This window comes from Gadus chalcogrammus, chromosome 22 (genome assembly GCF_026213295.1).
Source record: "Gadus chalcogrammus isolate NIFS_2021 chromosome 22, NIFS_Gcha_1.0, whole genome shotgun sequence".
Classification (NCBI taxonomy): Eukaryota; Metazoa; Chordata; class Actinopteri; order Gadiformes; family Gadidae; genus Gadus; species Gadus chalcogrammus.
This window is the reverse complement of record NC_079433.1, coordinates 11,699,073-11,718,644: the sequence shown is the minus strand read 5'-3', so window position 1 is coordinate 11,718,644 and position 19,572 is coordinate 11,699,073. Positions and strand designations below refer to the sequence as shown.

The following is a 19,572-nucleotide window of genomic DNA, read 5'->3' as shown; positions in this document are numbered from 1 at the left end:
AGATTGTTTCTGGAACTTATTCTTTGTGTATTTTCATTGTAGGTATAGGCCCATCAATTTCAGCTGGTGCCTCTTTTTTTATGAAGTGTTCCGATACAGCCTCTAGCCAGCCTGCTAGAAATATCTTGACGTGAATTGCATACACGCATCAACATTGGGGATTTTCCTATATAGGACGCACCCCCTGCCTTTAATAGCAAAAACATCTTGATTTCAAGTACTTATAAGCTTTTTTTTTTTTTTTTTAAGTGATATCAACATTTCAGGGAATTAAAAGTTATATTAAATGGACCATATTCAGTGAAACAAAACAAAAAGTGTGCTTCACCTGATTCTGGGAAAAAAATGTCTGTATGGCTCCTGAATTTATTAAATGTGTTCTGTTCAGGTATTTTTGTACAAATAAGGGACTGATATATTCTCTGTTTAATGGAAATCAGAATAAAAGACCACATTGCTATGGAACAAATAACCGGTGCTTTGCCAGGTGTGATCTTTGCTACCTTTCTTTGCTACACCAACAAATAAACAAATTGCAATAACACATTTGTCCTCCAAGGTTATTTTTCAAACGTCCTACTGGCCTAGACCATTGCTGTGACATAAATCCTTGTCTAGTCATTGTACACACGACGTCCAGAAAAAGATGACTGTCATGAAAGTTAGCTACTTTAGCTTTTGCTGCTAGCATAGAAACAGTTTGTGATTGTAAGCTCTGAAATATGTGGTAAGAAATAATCATAAGTTAAAAATAACTTTTAAAAATCATCTTGAAATATTATTGAATACATTGTTGTGAAAGATAAATATCTGTGGAAGGAATAGAAGTTGGTTAATGTAAAAATAAAAGTAACTGGTGCTCGCCGGAGCGCTGGATCTCCGACTAAAACTCATGGTTGACTGTTGTGCTCTTTAGGTCAGCCTGGAGTTATTCAGAGACACACTCTCTAAATAGCTCTGGGTCAGCCTTGGCTCCCTCCCATCGGGGAGCGCGGAGAAGATCATCGCGGTCTGCGAGGAGACCTAGCAGCCCCTCTTCTGCTCCTCCTTCCCCTGTCAGGGTGACGGAGGACGGTCAGCGGGCCCACTGACTTCTGCTCCCCAGCGCTCCTTACCAGGCTCCCACTCTGTCTCCCTGAATAAGTGGCCTAACTTTAGACAGATTAGTAACATATCCATGTGTTTTGATATGAAACCTGTGGCTGGTTATCATGCAAGCTGCCACCATCACCGTTAATAAAGTTGCATTGTTTCAAAATAAATAAATATTCATGTGTCCTATGACGTAGCTTAAAGGGGCCAACATGCGTGTGTATGTCATGTGTTTGGTTATTCTCCTCAAACTGGTTAAAGGATGGAGTCGACTCCCGTCACCATGGTGACGGTCAGCAGTGACCTGTTTGGCGACCTGCCGGTCCAGCTCATCCTGAGGCTCCTCCCTCTCCAGGTAGGTCCTAGTCATACATACAACCGCGCTAATGGCAGTACTACTGCTTTACTTCTACAACCAGTAGGGGAATCACAAATGGCACAAAAATGTTTCTGACACATGGCCCATGTTTATAGGTTGGAATTTCTGCTCTCCTAGCTGACTCTTCAAATGCTGTAGACCCTGAGGAAGATACCCAGGGTTTGCTGAGGACACCGGGTTCCAGCGTGCCTGGAAAAACCAGGCAGCTCACCTTCCTGTTCCAGAGCAGCCTAATGAAAGGCTTTGGGTCGGCCCTCCAGTTACTACTGTTTCCAAATCGCAATCGGACCAACTGTATAGAAACAGTCCACCATTGATATTTTCATTTTTTAACTGATGTTTAAGTGATAAGTTTATACAATAAAATCCTTAACCATGTGCATACCTAAATAATCAGAATAAACCTTAGAACAGAATACCTGATGGAAACATTTGAGTGGCTCCTGTGTGATCGCTCGCTCTACGGGCACTGGGCTCTCACTCCTCTCCCATCCCTTGAAGCTCAAGAAGCTTCAACTTCTGAGCTTGGGGGAAGCTGATCTTTGGTGAACCCTGATCTCCTTTGCTCCATTCGGGGGAGGTCCTGCTGGCCAAGTGTCAGTCTCTGGCCCAGTATCAGTCGGGCATCCTGGAAGCAACCGCCAACCCCACCCAAGGTAATCACATGACTGTTGAAGTAAATACAATATTATTAGATTTTTCGATTTTTTTTTTTATGTCCAATTCTGATAATATGGTATTAGGTGATATAAATCATAACATTAAATGGGTGAGTGTTAGGATTATGAAGTTGACAGCGAGCAGTTGTATTGCTTGTCGAATTATTTAGGATCCAACTATAACTACACATTAGTTTAATTAACCTTTAGAATAGAAGTATATATTTTAGTTACTTTGCTATTGAATTTCATATGCTGTTAGCCCAATGTCCTAATAATTGTATTGGATAAAGGATGTTGTTGTTTAGTTAAACACCATGCAAATATAAGAGTCCACCTCTTATAGCTCTGTGGCCACTCAGCGACACGCTCATCTCGGTGTACCGCCAGAGCCTCGCCCTACCAGGCTTCCCCACCAGGGCGGCGAGGGTGAGTCAAGGGGTTAGATCTTGGTCAGGGACCACCACAGTGAGGTGACTTCGGCGGTCAGCAGCAGCACTATGTTCCCTGATCTGCAGCCTGGATCCTCTCCACAGCAAACGCCCACCTCTTTTTGGCGTGCCGATGCAGGACCACGTTTCTGCGGCCAGAGGCTGACGGAGCTCTGGAGTAGACCATACAGGGGGGGGGTACAGGGGATCTGGGACGGCTGGTGGCCCTCTGCTCCCTGGAGCCCTGCCCCTTCATTCTGCAGCCTGCCAGCCCTCTGGTGATGGAGTCCAGCCTGTTCTGACCGCTGGACCCCATCACCTCAAGGTTCTGATCTATCGGTTCGCTGTTGAGAAAACAGCACCACCTTCTCCACCTGGTGAAGGAGACCACCAAATACCGCAAGAACTAAGTGTTTGGATGCACTGTGGAGTTCCTGAGGACCCCCGAGCAAGAGGTCTGCTTTAGCTTTAGTGCAGTCATAATATCCATATACATGCATGGGAGTAGCATTTGCAAAGACAGACAGTGTCTCCTCCCTTGCATCAAAGTGTTTAGACAAAGCCTGGAGGGTTTTCTTCATCTAACGAATGGCATCCATTGCAAGGCACTGTCCCCAACAAATTGATGTGCAAGTTCTTGTTACGCTATGATGTAATTTGTCATCAAAATGTATTTTAATCTTTTGTTTTTTAAATAAACATGGTATCCATGTTTAGTTATATAAAGATGAGGGTATTCAACTGGTCAAACGGGCCTTGGAAGCCCGTTTGACCAGTGGGCCGCAATAAGATATATGTTGCATTTGATGTTGTAGTTTTGTGTTTAAATAAATACACCACAATAAACGGTAAGAATGTAGATTTACTGATTTCGATATTTTCAGCGGCAGGAGTATGTCCTACTACACCAGAGGATCCATCACCAGTGTTAGTAGGGCTACTATAAGCTTTATCATTGGAACAATTATTATGCAGGGCACACCAGATATTTAATTTGATGTCTGATTATACTGGTCATGGCTAGTCTTCAGTTTAGTTTAGGGGTCGGCAACTATGGGTCCTAGACTAGAGTTTTTAGATTTATTTTAGTATTACAATTTTGAAGACCAATGTGTCGATGCTGCCATCTATTGGTTGATAATAGAAAAGCAGGTGTACAGCAGCTGTAGAGCAGCGATTACTTGCTTTATTTTAAATACAGTAGGCCTACGTGATGTTCAGTGCTGGTTCAAGTCTGTTGATTTCTGGTATTACTGAAAAGACTATGATAAGAAATAGCAGCTTTATTTTAAATTTGAATATATCTCATGTGTTTTGCATCGAAAGCTGCCTTTATAACAGGAAGGCCAATGAATAATGCAGACCTGCATACGAATTTACTTCAGGTTGTCTTGGTTTACATAAAAGAAAGAAAGTTGTGAGTTCTCATTTGACGACAGAACGCTTGGAAAGAGATGATTTAAATGAGCGAAAGAGAGGGCGGGTCTTACAGTTGTTTCCGCTACATGTTTCGGATATTTTGGGGTAAAATTATCCATGAAAACTCCAAACTAAAAATCTTTGTCGTTGTGGTTTCTATAACTGTCTTGTTATTATTCATCTAGCTACGGGGACGGTTAACAGTCATAAGCTCAAATTAAGTAAGGCAGACCGGTATAACGCTACAATTCTGGATCCTCTCTCGTCCTACGAAATATGTGGATCGTCTGTGTGAGCGCGTATGCAGGGTTACTGAGCCTGCAACCGTTGCTATAGAAACGGGCTGTAAACGCTGGTGGTTGGCATAGCGGTTTAACGTGAACATAGATTTGGTTAAGTATGGAGGAAACATTGAATGGTAAAATATCTAATGGAGCTGTTAACATTACAGTTCTGCGAGGGAATAACTTGGTGAGTGTCTTTTTTGTTCTGCAAAACCACAACGTTAACAGGTCTCAGTTAGGACTTCACACACACACACACACACACACACACACACGCGCGCACACGCACACAGACACGCACATGCACGCACAAGTACTTGGTAGGGGAACTGTGTAAAACAGCTAAAGATAATCTAAGTTAGGGCTTCAATGGAAACAAATGTTGAACGTAAACATTAGCAAAACCGTCAGAGGGAGTTAGTAAGCAGTTGTGATATGTGCAAGTGATCATGACTGGCCAGTGCTATAACATTATAGCCTAGGCCTTACTTAGAAGCGGTCCTGTTTAACATTGCAGTTGTAACTGAAGTTAATGAATGCAAATTACCAATCATTGAAATCTCATGAATATTGAATCAAGAATTGTCTATTTCCAGCAGGGCAACAAACACGAGCCCTTACACCACTTAGTGCGTGTTGAATTTAACGGTGCGTTGGTGGGAGAGTCAGACCGGAGGCAGGAGGTTGACGTGACTGAGGGAGTGGTGGACTATGACTTCAGCTGCAGCTTCAGATGTCCTGACGACAGACACAGCCTCGACGACATGGCCCACAAACCTCTCATATGTAAGGAACACAGAGTCGTAGTTTCGTTTCACTTTTGCATTATAGTTAAGTATCTGTTTAAACAATCCCAGAGCTGAAACCTGAGTTGTGTGTGTGTGTGTGTGTGTGTGTGTGTGTGTGTGTGTGTGTGTGTGTGTGTGTGTGTGTGTGTGTGTGTGTGTGTGTGTGTGTGTGTGTGCCACCTGACTGGTTGTTGTGTTCTCTGGCTCAGTGACAGTGATGGAGATCCTGCCCAAGGAGAAGAAGCAGAAGGAGGAGAGGACTGCGGTACTGGGCCAAGCCGTGATGGACCTGCTGCCACTTCTCCATGGTAACAGAACAACACATGTTACCCTTTGTCCTTTAACTGATTGCTATAGCATTGCTATTGGATCTGTCCAAGGAGGATGGCGTGGAAATGGAATGGTCTCATGCGCTCCCTCTTGTTCTTCTCCTGCAGGTCAGTGCAACATCTCGTCACTTGTTCAACTGCATTGCGCTGCTGGTTCCTCACTGGAGACGGTCTCATTGGACAACCTCACTCTGGTCAGATTAATATGCAGTGTGTCACACGGCCATTTAGATAAGCTTTTTTTTAGATAATAAGATCCTCAGTGTTCTTTGGGTGTATCAGCTTCTTATACTCAAGACCCCTAACCATGTGGGTAAAGTAAGACAGCAGTGCAAATTACACTCAAGACAAGTGTTTATTAAAAGCTTAAAGATTCATGATGCAATTCTTTGCACCAACTGTAATAATACCTTACACTTGCATAACCGACTTATAGAAAGTGATTGCATCCATATAGGGACATACAATGAATTAATTTCAGTTGTACTAAGTCAGCTAACTGCATTTCCATATGGATTTCATCCATTCCTGATGACTGTTTCCCATAAATGTTTGCCTCCCCCAGTGGTTGTGAATGATCCAAAGTGAGGGAATGATGATGACCCGCAGTGGCTCAGCCTGAACCTCTTTCCTTCCCAGCATGGTAGGAAACCAACCCATGAGCTCCTCTCCTTTTAAGCAGCTGCCCTCGCTGGAGGTGGCTGTCAGCGTCGCCACGCCGCTGCTGTCTGAAGCCCAGCGGCTGTCCTCCAACCTGCTGATGGTTACCATGGAGACCGCCTTCAGCGTTCCGGAGGTGTGGAGCCTGACCATCTCGCCAGGCCCTCCTGCCTGCTGCTACACGGCGGCTCTAAAACTTCCTGTCACAGCCGAGGTGATGCGCTCTTCTGCCCGGTCAATACTGTCTCTGTGAGCTACTTACTGTGTATCAATACTCAGTCTTAGGAGATACAAAGAAGATTGGATGACATTAAGGAACACCAGTGCAGTGCCCGTTCAAAACGGGCCTTTTCGGAACAGGTGGATTGCTCGGCAGCCCATTATTGCTCCTTGCAGCTTTCTCGATAAACAAACTTCGCACTCTGCACTGCACTTCCTTGAGTACTCCAAGTGGGAAGTTGATCGGATGAACGGTTGTGGAGAAAAGCAAAGGAAAGCCTTACAGAGACTCCTTTAATTATACTTAGATATAAGGGATAGTTAACTACTACTACGTACGTACTTAAGGATACCAACAGGTACGGGGGGGGGGGCTTAATCCAGAACCTTCTGTTTGTGAGAGCAACACCCTATGGATTCTATACAATCCGCCCATCTTTGGTGTGCTGTTGTTGCACATATCCATAACAGGCGTTTCCTTGCAGAAAGAGGAGATTCTGATGTTCTCTGAGGGCCAGCTCAGAGCAGGGGATGAGAGGGAAGCCCCAGACAGACCCAGGAAGTGGCCCCAGGTGGGGTCTCTGGCCCCTGGAGCCCAGGTCTTCTCTAGGGCGGTGGCCACTCAGGAGGAGCTTGATGAGGAGGAGTTCGGAGACCTCACTAGCTCGGAGGTAGGCCGCCCTTCTGGTCAGCTGCTGAGCAAGCAACCACTGAAATAAATTGCGATTTACAATTGAGCCACATCACAATACGTCTCTTGCAAGACTGCCATCTGTGAAAAGGTGAATATATCACTATTTGCCATCTGGGATGTCCTTCCTTCCTTACTTTTCTCTCCTCCCTCAATTCCTTTTTATTTATATTTAGTTACTTACCTACATACTTAGTTATTAAGTTCCTTCCTTCAATCCTAACATTGTAAATTACTTTCCTTCCTACTAGTAGGAAGCTTAAAGATTGTAAAGTCAAAATCACAGACATGCAAACCGCTGGCTATACTTGACCCTGGTCTTCTTGGCTAGCAGATCTGTGTAGCAGGTCATGCTAAACGATGCCTGTATGCCTGCAGGACAGGGAGTTCTGTCATGTGGCGGAGACGACCAAGAAGAGAGTGTGCTGGGACACGGTGCGGCGCTGCTTCTTGGACACCGGGGGCTCCACCAGGTTCATAGTCTAACTCCGCGTCCGTGGACATGCGACAGATCGATGTCCTTGATGATGTTGTCTGTTGTCGGCTGTTTATCTGTATCATTGTGGTTTCAGGTTGTCAGAGAGGATCGAAAAGTGCCGACTGTGGCCGCTGGAGATCATGAAGGCCCCGCCTCCTGTAGTCCAGGGAGGAAAGGCCAGTAGCCAATCAGAGAACAGTCCAAATGTCCCCCTTCTTATTACGAATACAATCCACTCTAAGAGTGGATAAGTATGATACTATCAAGTATATTAATACTTGAGTAGAAGGCTCAAGGACTTAAACTTTAACTTTTTAAAACTGCTGCATGTAAGAATTGTAAAGAGAGCAAACATTTCTCTCACTATTTGCAGACAGATTGCTGTTATTTCTTACAAATGACACTAAAACAGTAGCACTTATATCTTCCCTACTGTAGGCCCCCTTAAGTAATATTGTCTTAGGATATTTAACCCTTATTTTATACTGCTATTCCCATGGCTGTTATCATATTAATAAATGCATCCCTGTCCGTGTGTTCAGGTGCCTGAAACTGAACCTGAGCAGCAGATCTCCTTCCACGGCGTGGCCTATGTGGACATGGGGCCCCTGCTGTACCCGGGGGCCACCCGCGTCCGAGGGACCTACAGAGTCTACCCCTTCTCCGAGTCCGACCTGCTCGCCAAGGTCAGACCCAGGACAGCACAACATGATTAAATTGTATTTTTTTTTTTTTGTATTTATTCTAATAGACATACTATAAATTGTCCCATCTGCTATTAATAATGTGCCTCTTATCTTATCTGATTTGACAATTTTTGTATAATTTGAAAAACAGACACACCACATATTATCACAAACCAAATCAATTCAAACTTAATTTTATACAGCACTTTTGAGCATAACAGACATTCAAATTCTTATTAAGCGCAGTAACATTACAAGACACAAGAACAAGAAATGTCTTTAAAATAACAGCAAACTTCTGAGTCACAAATATACATGAGCAAACTGCAATCCTCAAACAACTTTTACACCGCACCAATGTAGCTGACAGACATCTGTTCGCTATTCCGGTTATGCAGACCAAGCGGACGGTGAGTGTGTTGAAGGAGCAGGCCAAGGCTGCAGCCTCTCAGGTTAAACTAAGCCTTAGCCCGCCAGCAGCCTCCCCCAAGGGGACTCCCAGCAAGGGGGTGAATGGAGGACACAAGGCTGGGAAGGAGACAACCAAAAAACTCAGCGCGGTGAGGAACATACCCAAACATATAGCTATAGGTTAGAGCGATGAATCGCTTGAGGTGAAATTAGTTTTCGATTTTTTGGCACTAATTGTTTTGAATAGTAGTAGTAGTAAAAACTTTTATTTAAACAGGGAAAATGACATTGAAACCAAAGACTATTTTTCGAGTGAGCCCTTTATAATTCGACAGAAAGGACATTGTAGTCAAGTACTTGAGACAATGATAAAGATTTAAATATATTCTATATTGTATAAAAGCTACAATACAACATAGAACAAATAAAGTAGTGCAAACGATAAAACAGGTTCAGCGAAGATATTAATGTGTTAGTGTCAATAGATAGCAGCGTATGTAATACTGCACTCTTCCAGGTTGCTGAACAGACAGGCCAGAGCAAGCTTCCAGCTGGTGAAACCGTGACTGAGGTGGACCCACTTGTCCTCGCAGAGAGACAGGTAGGCTGCAGTCTCAACATGGCAACCACAATGTCAGCCAACAATAATGTCAATCCACCAACTGCAGCAATTTCAAGTCGGTCCCATAGAAGCGGTGACACAAGTCAAGGACCAAATGAGTGTGAAGGGTTTGGAAAGTAATGCAATACCTTCAAGTTCATATGCATGCATTTCAGGACCAAGCTCTACCAAGCCAATGGCTTTGCGGTATACATAGTCAGTTTGATTCCCTAACCTGAACCATCTCCTAGATGTATGCGGATGCCAGAACCTACATCGTCGTTGAGATCACCGTAGAGAAACCCCTGGTCCCCAAGAGACCGCCCGCTGAGCTGGCCAAAAAGTGAGTAACAATAAGTAAGTCGGTGCCACATACTACTCTCCACATTTAGAGATGTGTTCAGTGTCTTCTTCTGCGGTTTTCTTTGCAGAGTGATGGAGCTGATTCCTCCCAGACTTCCGTTACCTCGTCACCCTGCCGGGGCTGGAAAAGTAGACCACACCCACACAATCACACACCCACACGCTCACAGACAAAAACACCTACACACACAAACCCTGACACACACACCCAACATCCTCACACACACCCACACAAACACACACTCACACACAAACACACACACACACACACACTCACGCACAAAACCACACGCACGCACTCTCATAGATATAGACATAGCATGCGAGAGTGAGCGCTCTTCTCTTGCGTGTGGAGGCAGTGCAGGAGTTCCATCAAGAGGTCACCAGTGTGGTGGGCCAGGTCTTGGATCAGTACCAGCAGCTGTTTGGGGCTGCCTTCCAGCCCGGGGCCCAGCCCATGGACCCCAGCACCCAGGAGCACCGCCGGAGACAGCTGCTAGGGGAACTCAACTACTCTGGGAAGTACTTCGCCTTAAAGGAACAGATGAAGGTCAGAAGAAACAGTGGTCCCATAAAGGGACTCAATCTTACGGTTATTCACAGTTAAGAAGGACAGGTCACAATTGTTACTGAGCTTTTTAAAAGCTTTGACTTGAACCTTGTACCTCATGTAAAGTCAGCCTTTCCTCATATAAACACACAATATTGTATTGCCGGAGAAGGGTTGTGAGACGTTTCAAACCAAGTTATTGTGAGGAAGTCGGACGAAGTGAACAATAAGTGATCTCAGCCCGTTGAACAGAGTTCAAGCGTGACCGATTGTGGTTCCAGAGCTCCGTGGTGAAGATAGTGCGTGAGAAGATGCTGAGGACTGAGGCCTTCTCCCACCCAGAGCAGCTGCAGGCCTTCCTCAGCCAGCTCTACGTCTACCTGGTGGATCAGATGCACCTGGCTCTCAACATGGTAACGAGTCCCCCGTCGCCCACTCTGCCTCACTCTGCCCCACTCAGCCAGCCAGTGGCAGGGATCATAGTCCCAGTAGTTCTCCCGTCCCCCCCCTTCCCCCCTCTGCTCAGTTGTACCTTCTCTTCACCTGTCCTTCCTTTCATCTCCCTTGTCTGATCCCTTCCCCTCTTCGCGTCCTCCTCCTCCCCTCTCCTCTCTCCCCCTCCAGACGGAGGAGCCTCAGGAGGCAGCGGAGGTGGTGCGGCCCGTCCTGGACGTCTCTCAGCTCAGACGCTTTGCCAGGGAGGCGGAGCATAACGGAGACTTCCAGCTGGCCACCCAGTACTACCAGGAGGTGACCGCGCACCCCGTGGTCTAACTCACAACTCAAAACCCAATGTTTGCAATGTTGAACGAAGTGTGTGCGACTCTGCTGCACTCTAATTTTGCGACCGGTTGTGTTATGGTTGTTATGGGGTTGTGTCATGGGGTTTGGTAATGGTTGTGCTGTGGTTATGCCACGGGGTATGTTAATCGTAATTAATGCTACGCTAATAGTTAGGTAGTTGTAAAATGTGTTAGGCTTACGGTTAAACAGCAGTGCTATGTCACATGCTAATAGTTCAATAGTAATCCTTTGTGTTCATCGTTGTGCTACGCTCGTGCTCCGTCAGCGGTTGGTCAGGGGGCCGACGGAGCCCTCCCATTGGTTGGACTACGGGACCTTCTACATGCGTACCGGGGACCACGTCAAGGCCGAGGAGTGTTTCCACCACGCCGTCTCCCTCCAGCAGACCCACCTGCCCAGGTATGCGAGCGCTCCCCCGTCCATCCACCCTCCGTAAGGACACAGCCCCCTGAGTCCCCTGAGTGTGTCCACAGCCTGGTGATGTGTGGGGTCCTGGCCGAGATGGGGGAGCGCTACCACAATGTGGAGACGTACCTGGAAGCAGCGACCGGCGCCCACCCAGCCAGCGTGGTGGCCTGGACCCTGTCTGGTAACTGGAGCTCCATAACGACGTAAACAGGGGAGGCGTCAGTACTCTGCTGACGTGCCTTTGTCCTAAACAGCCGCTGTAAAAAAATGGCAAAGTTCCGTCAAGGACATTCATGCATTTTGGATTGATATTTTCATCGATGCTAATGATAATAGCATCGATGTTATTATTATAATAAATAATAAATAAGCCAAAAATCCTAAAAATGGACCTCCGGTGTTGTGTTCCTCCTCCTTATCTGGGGGTCTTCCCTCCAGGGATGTTCCACCAGGGGCAGAACAACGACTTCAAGGCCGAGAGCTGCTTCCTGACGGCGGGCAGGCTGCTGAGGGCCAGAGAGGGGAGAGGGGGGCCCCGGGGGGGGAGGGGAAAGGCCAAGGAGGGGAGGGGTGAGGCCCCCGAGGGGACCGGTGAGACCCGGGAGGGGAGGGAAAGCACCCAGGGTGAGGAGCCCAAGCTCGAGGGACGGGACGATGAGGAACAGGAGGAACAGGAGGAGGAGGGAGAGTTGTTGGAGGAGAAGGGAACGAAGGAACGGGAGGAGGCCAAGCCAGGTGAGTCCGGTGTATTGGTATGAACATAAATACGTTTTGTGGAGAACCACAATGGCACATTAAGCATTTATTTATATTGAAAGCTTTTTACGTATTCTATTAAGTATTCTGATCCATACATTAGCTGAACGTAGCTGAAATACTGCCTGAGATACTGCTGCACGGGCCCAAGAAGGAAACCTTATTCACTAGTGCGGTGCCTGGTAATAAAGACTCTGTGCCCTATATCATTCACACAGAGAGTGTCGGCGTGGAGCCAGAGAGAGAGAGGCAAGCTGACGCAGAGATGCCAGCTGCAGCTTGCAAGCCCACCACGGCGTATAGCAGGACACAAGCCGCACCCCCTAGGTCGTCCATCTACATGGAGACCGCCCAGTTCCTGCTGCAGCAACATGCCCTGCAGGTATACACACACACACACACACACACACACACACACACACACACACACACACACACACACACACACACACACACACACACACACACACACACACACACACACACACACACACACACACACACACACACACACTTACTACGACCAGGATCATTACCACTGCCTGATGGAGCAGCTGTCAGTTGGACTTTATAAAGGAATGGGTTAGAATTCAGCATCGGTTTGGGTTAGAATTTTCGTATCTACTGGCTGTACTTTAGTGAGCTATGATGAAGCAAACTTCAGTTATTATGTTTTATGTAGAGTGGTTTTATTTTCTCAACTGATGGTTATAATGCTGATCTGTTTTTGTGATTGTGTTTGTCTTTGGGTGTGTGTGTGTGTGTGTGTGTGTGTGTGTGTGTGTGTGTGTGTGTGTGTGTGTGTGTGTGTGTGTGTGTGTGTGTGTGTGTGTGTGTGTGTGTGTGTTTGTGTGTGTGTGTGTGTGTGTGTGTGTTTGTCTTTGGTTGTGTGTGTGTGTGTGTGTGTGTGTGTGTGTGTGTGTGTGTGTGTGTGTGTGTGTGTGTGTGTGTGTGTGTGTGTGTGTGCCTTTGTGCAGATGGCCCAGAGAGCTCTGGCCCAGGAACTGCTGTCTTCCGACGGGGGTCTAACCCATGGTCTGACCACCGCTTACTGCCTGGCCGCTGCCAAGCTGCAGATGCTAAGCGCAGACTACTGTAGTGCTGCTGCCACCCTGAAGGGGGCGCTGGCTAACACTAGCAAGGTACTCACATTATGCCACAAAACAAATCCGGCTGTGGGATGTTACAATCAAGCAGTTAGAATGATTGTTCTTGTCTTTATTCTTCCATTGTGGTGTTGTCCTCATACTTGAATATTTCCTTTTCCAGTCACCATTCATGGTGGTTCGGCTTTCTATTCCTTCCAAAGAGAATGTATAGATGGCCTCTGTATCTCTTCCTTCTCTGTAGCTTTTTTATTTAGTTTGCAGTCCCTCCCAAGCAGAGGAGTGAAAGTTGTAGCATTTGTTGCATGAGGCCTTAGAACACCTTGTTGTACTGTAGTCACCTAAAGATGGACAGCAGGATGTGAAACGTAAAATAACTACAACATTTCACAAAGGGATAATAATAATAATAATAATAATAATAATAATAATAAATACAATTTATATAGCGCTTAATATGGTTAATATGGATGTATCATATTCACACCTACTTTATTGATAATCAAAAAGTATATCAATATCCAGCTCGAAATTAGCTAATAAACCCTCAAGTCTTTGAATGGAAGGAAATCGATAGACTGAAAATATTTTCTAAAGCACACCCTGATAATCCTTAATAACATCATTAGAGGACAAGTACGTATTTGTGTGGTTCATCACTTTAAGTCATCCCAATGGACTCCAAAGTCCCGCCTCACCAGCTCTGAACTCCCCTCATTCAACCTGGATGACAATCAACATTCTTCTTGTTTGTCAACATTAAACCGCGATGGGGGACATTTGGAGACAGACACTTTGTTGCTTAGCAGCGGGTTGCCGTGGTTGCTACTGTGTGCAGGAGCCCGAGGCGTGGGCCCTGCTGGGTCACTGCAGCTACCTGAGTGGGGACCGGGCCAAGGCCCGCCAGTGTTACCAGAGGTGCCTGGAGTATCAGCGGCAGCCTGAGGACACACACCCCGTCTTCCTCCGCCTGGGCTCCGTCTACCTCCAGGAAGGAAAGGTGAAGCCCCCCCTTCCATCCCCTCCCCTCAATTCAACTCTGTCCTCCTGATAAGGTGGCCAAAACCAACACCTGACTGATGTTTTACGCCTTGTCCAAACTAATGTGGATCACTTTTAAATATTTTATATATTTATAGCCCGTGCTCATTGGATGGATTGGGTTTGTAATATGTTGCTGAAAACAGGGTTGTTATATTAGGGTTCGAGCAGCGAAGCTTCTCGAACCCCTAATATAATGTTCTGTAATGTTTTTTCTTTTTCTCAAATTCTGTATAAGTCATACTGCAGCCTATACCGTAAGTCGAAAACTCTTGAAATTTGCAGGTATGGTTACCAATAACCCCCTCTACCCATGAACCCAAAATGACCACCAGATTGATCTGGACTCAAAATTCTTCAAAAAAATTAGTTTCCAAGAATCTGACTGCCAAGACACAGTATGGCATTAAGGGGCACTTCTTTGTTAACCATTTATCCTTCATAATGAACTCTTTCATATTAATATTGCTTCCGTTAGTGTTCTTGACAACAAATGTTTAATTTCCCCAGAATTTCCAAGATTTTTCAGGTATTTGCTTTTAAAGCCCTTAATTCATTTGAGAAATGTTTGCTTGGAGTTTTCTGGATGCTGTGTGCTTATCATAGACATTGGCGACATGTGAATGAGGCTACATTTCAGGTTTGTCAGTGGCTCAATGGGATAATGCCTTGTACTGGTGATCCTTAGTTTGAGAGTTTGAATCCCGATTAGACAATTATGCTGAACATGACATTCGGCCATTGCTCTGTCACCTGAAAGCAGAGGCACAGTATGGGGAACATCAACATCTTTCCTTCATATTTATATATCTTCCATAAGTGTGTTCTTGACTTTTCATTTTGCTCGGACCCCGTTAGTCACCGCTTGCGTTTATATTTTTTATTATTTTTTTACTCTTACCATCATATTTCACCAGTGTGGACATGGTCACAATGGCCTGATAAAAGATCTGTTAAATCTGTTAAATCACCACTGCGTCAGGACCAAGAGATCAACCGAAAATGTTCCTAAAGATAAAGCTTGAAAACAAGAAAACACCTTACGTTGTGGGGGTTCCCCTTACAGTTCCAGAATGCCAGAACCATATACCTGCAGGCCTGCAGCAGCTCCCCATCCTGTCTCACTTGGCTGGGGCTGGGCATTGCCTGTTATCGGGTAACAAAAAAACAATTAAAAAACGATTACTTACACGATTTTCATTAAAAATGCATAGGCTATTATTGTAAGTTGTGTGTGTGTGTGTGTGTTTGCGTCTGTGTCTGTGCACATGCTTGTCTGTTTTTGTGTGTGTGAATGTGTGCGTGTGTGATCCGCACATAGCTGGAGATCCTGAGTGAGGCTGAGGAGGCACTGACGGAGGCAAACACCTTGAACAACATGAACCCAGATGTGTGGGGATACCTGTCTCTGGTCTCCCTCAAGGTGAGGCCCTCCACCCCCTGGGCGAACATCAGACTCCTTCTGCTTTGCTTTTTAACAATCGCAATCCCACATGGTCACAGTAGATTGACGTCCAGCCCTCTCCAGATGGAAGACCCATTTGGGGTTTTCTTTCGAGACATTCAATGGATTTGAACCAGCAGCAACCTTTACTTGATTAAATGGTCCAACAACATGTCTTTCTCTCTCTTTTTATTAGATTGGCAGAAGATTGGAAGCAGAGCAGTCATACAAGTATGCTGTGAAGGTATGCTACCCCATTGTTCAGTTCATCTGCTTGGAAAAGGAGACCCATTTCTAAATGGTTCGTTGTTGGTTTCTGAAGGCCTGATTGTTTATCGTGGTTTTCCTCTTCCAAGCTGAACCTGCAGGACGAGCCGGTCCTCAGGGAGATCAAGGAGCTACAGGACCAGTTAGGCTTTGGGGATCCTTCATTCTAACTTCTTTCAGTGGTTATATTATTATATTATATTATACATTATATGATGTTGTAATGTTTTTTTTTAATGTTGTAATAAATACTTTTTGGAAAATATTGAGTTTGGCTACAGATTATCATTCACCTTCAACTTCATATAACTAATGAGTACATGAATAGTGATACCATTTTGATTCGATTTGTGATATGTTCCCTAAAATAAATGTACAACATAATGACATGTTTTTATCTGATATCATACCTAAAAATGTTGAATAATGGAGATGATGCTGTTTGACTCCCATTCGAAAGGTTCTTGGTTTTGAACCCCAATGTCTGCTGTCTACCTATAGAGCCCTCCTTGAGCAAAAAGCCCATCCCCGACATGCACGTTAATGACTATAATTTTTTTTGGAAAGGTGTCTTATATACAATTTACCAATACAGGTATATTTTAACATGCTTTGGCAGCAGCCTGGTGATGATTTGATTCCATGGAGTTGTAGTTCTAGGAGGTATTTAGGTCAATCTAGATCATTATAAAAATAACCTATGATTATCATGATAATAAATGTTATTAAGGGGGGTGAATCCAGGACGCTGGTTTCATTGTTAAGCCTTCGGGAGGTGTTGTGGGCCTAACTTAACGAAACATCTGTGAAAGAGGGTGCCCACTTGATAACCCCAATGATATTCTGCTTACTGCTGTATTTACTGATGTTAGTTGGGCTAGTTGTCTCGTGTTTTTCACCTTTGGTTGGTAGCTCAGTAGCCAGTGTGCTTATAAGGTTGGTTTGGGCAGGGGCTTCTGAATATGTGTTTTCCTTGGATTTTGGCACAAGGGATTATAACATCTGATCCTGTGCATTAATGAAAATAATATATACAGTGTGCGAAATACGGGGGGATTTCGACCCCCCCCCCCCCGATTTACCAATGAATTTTGTTAAAGAAAAAAATATGTATGCATATATATATTGTGTATTAAATATTAAGAATTCAAAACATTTGTTCGCAAATATGTTATTTTTTGCAAAGCGGAGCCAGCCAGTCCTGTGTGCGTATGCAAATTAGCCATGTTCGCCAAACAGAAGAAAGTCGTAATGTTGAAAAGTCAAAAACGGCTAGCAAGGGAAAGCTAAACCAGAGTGTATCACTCACACACTTTGGGTCTATTCTAACTTAAGGTAAGAGGCTATCTTTTAAATAATATAATTGAGATCGTTATTGAGCAACAATCGGGGGATGGGGACCCCCGAATATTGACGGGTATATATGGCATTGAGGGGTATAACCCTCCCTTAATTTCTTACTTGAAAGAAAGCTTTCCATAAGTATACGTTATCAAGGTTTTAGCTAATGTCATTATTAAGACCCTTAAATATAATTTCTGCGCCTCCCGCTTATCGACTCAGTGCGCATGTGTGGATAGCAAGCGGAAAGCGTATGTGTGCGTTGGGCGGAAGTGGGGACGTCCTTTCTGCTCACGAACAGCCATCATGGTGAGATCGTCGTGAAATTTTAGCATCTCAAAAATTGAATTATTTCTTTATGCGTTACTCCCATACCATAAAACCGCAAGTATAATGTTGCTAAAACAGCCCGTTCTCATTATATGTCCGTTTTCCTGTGTGTTTTATGTTGATCTAAAGCTATATTCGATTGCGGAGAAATGTGTGCTATTGCCGTGTTTGAAACGTGGTCCCCTAGCCAGGGAGGGCCTATCCGTCCACATGAGAGATTATCATTTCTAACGTATAATGGTCCAACAGCTTGGCTAACTCTTTACTATCATATTGCCTTCACTGCAGTGTTGCCATCCGTATTCTTCTGTACGCTATGAACAATGCTAACTAAACTTTTGGGTGGCTGGCTGTAGTGAATGCTACATGCTAGCGTCAAATGACAGTCCTCATGCTCACCGTCCAGTGTTCACCTTTAAATCTCGGATATGTAAACTAACTTCAAACAACGCAATTGTTTTTCCACAGGTGTTCAAGCGCTTTGTTCAGATTGGCCGCGTCGCCTACGTTGCGTTTGGAGCCAACGAGGGCAAACTGGTTGCCATCGTTGATGTCATCGACCAAAACAGGGTAAATTGAGAACTTGCTGCAATCTCTAACCGCACTCATATCAAAGCACCGCACGAACAGTCACTAATGTCTCGACCCTTTTAGGCTCTTGTTGATGGACCCTGCACTGGAGTGAAGAGGCAGTCCATGCCATTCAAGTGCATGCAGCTCACCGACTTCGTTATCAAAGTACCTCACAGGTGAGGGCATCTTTCAGGCTCCCATCCCAAAGTTCATTCTAATGTAGTAAAAGATGGAATCTTTATATTAGGAAATTATTCTCCTCTATTGAAAGGCTAGCCCTATGTTTTAACACAATCGAAAACTGGAAGTTAATTACTTCATTCTGTCAACATCTGTGGCCCATAAGCCTGATAAGATGGAATGTCATTGAATACTAAAATGTCTTATGTTCCACAGTGCCCGTCAGAAGTTTGTCAGGAAAGCCTGGGAAAAGGCTGAGGTCAACCAGAAATGGGAGCAGAGCAGCTGGGCTAAGAAGATTGAGGCCAAGAAGAAGGTAAGCAGTGTTGCACTCTCCCAGCGTTGACGTTTTCTTATTGGTACTGAATATTGAAGCTCCTTGCTCTTTTTTATATATTTATTCGCCATGTTTTTTTTTTCTTGGGCATGTTCAACTCTAGTATATTAAAATGCTTTCTTGGTGGGCATTTCTATCTAGCATGAATTGATACTGTAACACGTTAATTCCACATTTGTTTACTTGGTCTTGATGGCCTGTGTTCATGTGGAGAGGGAGAATTGGGTAATTCTAGAGATTTTTTGTGTTGGGAAGTTGTGTTTATGGAAATCCACATCCGTTAAGCCATAATGTACATGTTCATTGATGGGTATCAAAAACTGAGACCAGTCACAGTCTGTATTGTCAAAAGTTATGCATTGTTCATTTTCTCCATGCATAGCTGTTCCCAAGTTCGATATTTGACACTAGATGTCCTTTCTGAATGGAACCATTTTTTAGTCAATCAACGCTTGATTTATGAATAGAAATGTGTTTTATAAATGTGGAGCTGCATGACTTGTGTATACTTGTCGATGGTTGATCCCTGGTTATCAAATTTGTTCATAAACTATTTGTATAATGTAAATCTAGAGAATTAATGCAAGTCTTTTTTCCTGCAGCGGGCTCATATGTCTGACTTTGACCGCTACAAGGTGATGAAGGCCAAGAAGATGGTAAGTTTAAACTTTAAAGTGTTTTCATGAATGAACAGCTGAATGTAAAAAAAAAAAACTAGCAGTTTGTGACACGTGTCAATTTAATTTGTTTTTGTCTACAGAGGAACAGAATCATCAAGCACGAGGTGAAGAAGCTCCAGAAGGAGGCAGCAAAAAAGTGATCGGTTCCACAAATAAACATTTTGAAAAAACGTATCCATGTTCATCTGTTTTGTTTTTACAAATTGCACAATTTTGCACGGGTGGAAGTCAATGATTTCTGTTTTGGTGGTGGAGGAAATGTAAA

General features: G+C 44.5%; 2 protein-coding genes across 2 annotated transcripts; both read left to right on the top strand.

The window, feature by feature from the left end:
• The first annotated feature begins 4,089 nt into the window (after positions 1 to 4,089).
• On the top strand, positions 4,090 to 16,040 carry cfap70 (cilia and flagella associated protein 70). Its single transcript, XM_056583482.1, has 25 exons — positions 4,090 to 4,451; positions 4,861 to 5,050; positions 5,262 to 5,360; positions 5,490 to 5,575; positions 6,064 to 6,255; positions 6,746 to 6,931; positions 7,330 to 7,424; positions 7,524 to 7,605; positions 7,972 to 8,115; positions 8,514 to 8,675; positions 9,044 to 9,127; positions 9,379 to 9,470; positions 9,559 to 9,619; positions 9,846 to 10,040; positions 10,322 to 10,453; positions 10,665 to 10,790; positions 11,110 to 11,243; positions 11,318 to 11,433; positions 11,691 to 11,764; positions 12,986 to 13,150; positions 13,953 to 14,114; positions 15,222 to 15,311; positions 15,477 to 15,578; positions 15,796 to 15,843; positions 15,956 to 16,040. Exons 1-25 carry the CDS (start codon positions 4,380 to 4,382, stop codon positions 16,034 to 16,036), a joined length of 2,970 nt encoding a protein of 989 aa, XP_056439457.1. The 5' UTR covers positions 4,090 to 4,379; the 3' UTR covers positions 16,037 to 16,040.
• Positions 16,041 to 17,411: 1,371 nt separating this feature from the next.
• On the top strand, positions 17,412 to 19,481 carry rpl14 (ribosomal protein L14). Its single transcript, XM_056583101.1, has 6 exons — positions 17,412 to 17,516; positions 18,006 to 18,107; positions 18,192 to 18,286; positions 18,507 to 18,606; positions 19,230 to 19,283; positions 19,388 to 19,481. The coding sequence occupies exons 1-6, from the start codon at positions 17,514 to 17,516 to the stop codon at positions 19,445 to 19,447; spliced, it is 414 nt and encodes a 137-aa protein (XP_056439076.1). The 5' UTR covers positions 17,412 to 17,513; the 3' UTR covers positions 19,448 to 19,481.
• Positions 19,482 to 19,572: the final 91 nt, after the last annotated feature.

Excerpts from the sequence above, each read along its gene's own strand:
- cfap70 (XM_056583482.1), top strand. The coding sequence starts at position 4,380 with ATGGAGGAAACATTGAATGGTAAAATATCTAATGGAGCTGTTAACATT. Across the intron at positions 6,932-7,329 it reads GAGACCTCACTAGCTCGGAG|GACAGGGAGTTCTGTCATGT; the intron begins GTAGGCCGCCCT and ends GTATGCCTGCAG. Across the intron at positions 8,676-9,043 it reads CAACCAAAAAACTCAGCGCG|GTTGCTGAACAGACAGGCCA; the intron begins GTGAGGAACATA and ends GCACTCTTCCAG.
- rpl14 (XM_056583101.1), top strand. Across the intron at positions 18,108-18,191 it reads ATGTCATCGACCAAAACAGG|GCTCTTGTTGATGGACCCTG; the intron begins GTAAATTGAGAA and ends CGACCCTTTTAG. Across the intron at positions 18,607-19,229 it reads AGATTGAGGCCAAGAAGAAG|CGGGCTCATATGTCTGACTT; the intron begins GTAAGCAGTGTT and ends TTTTTCCTGCAG.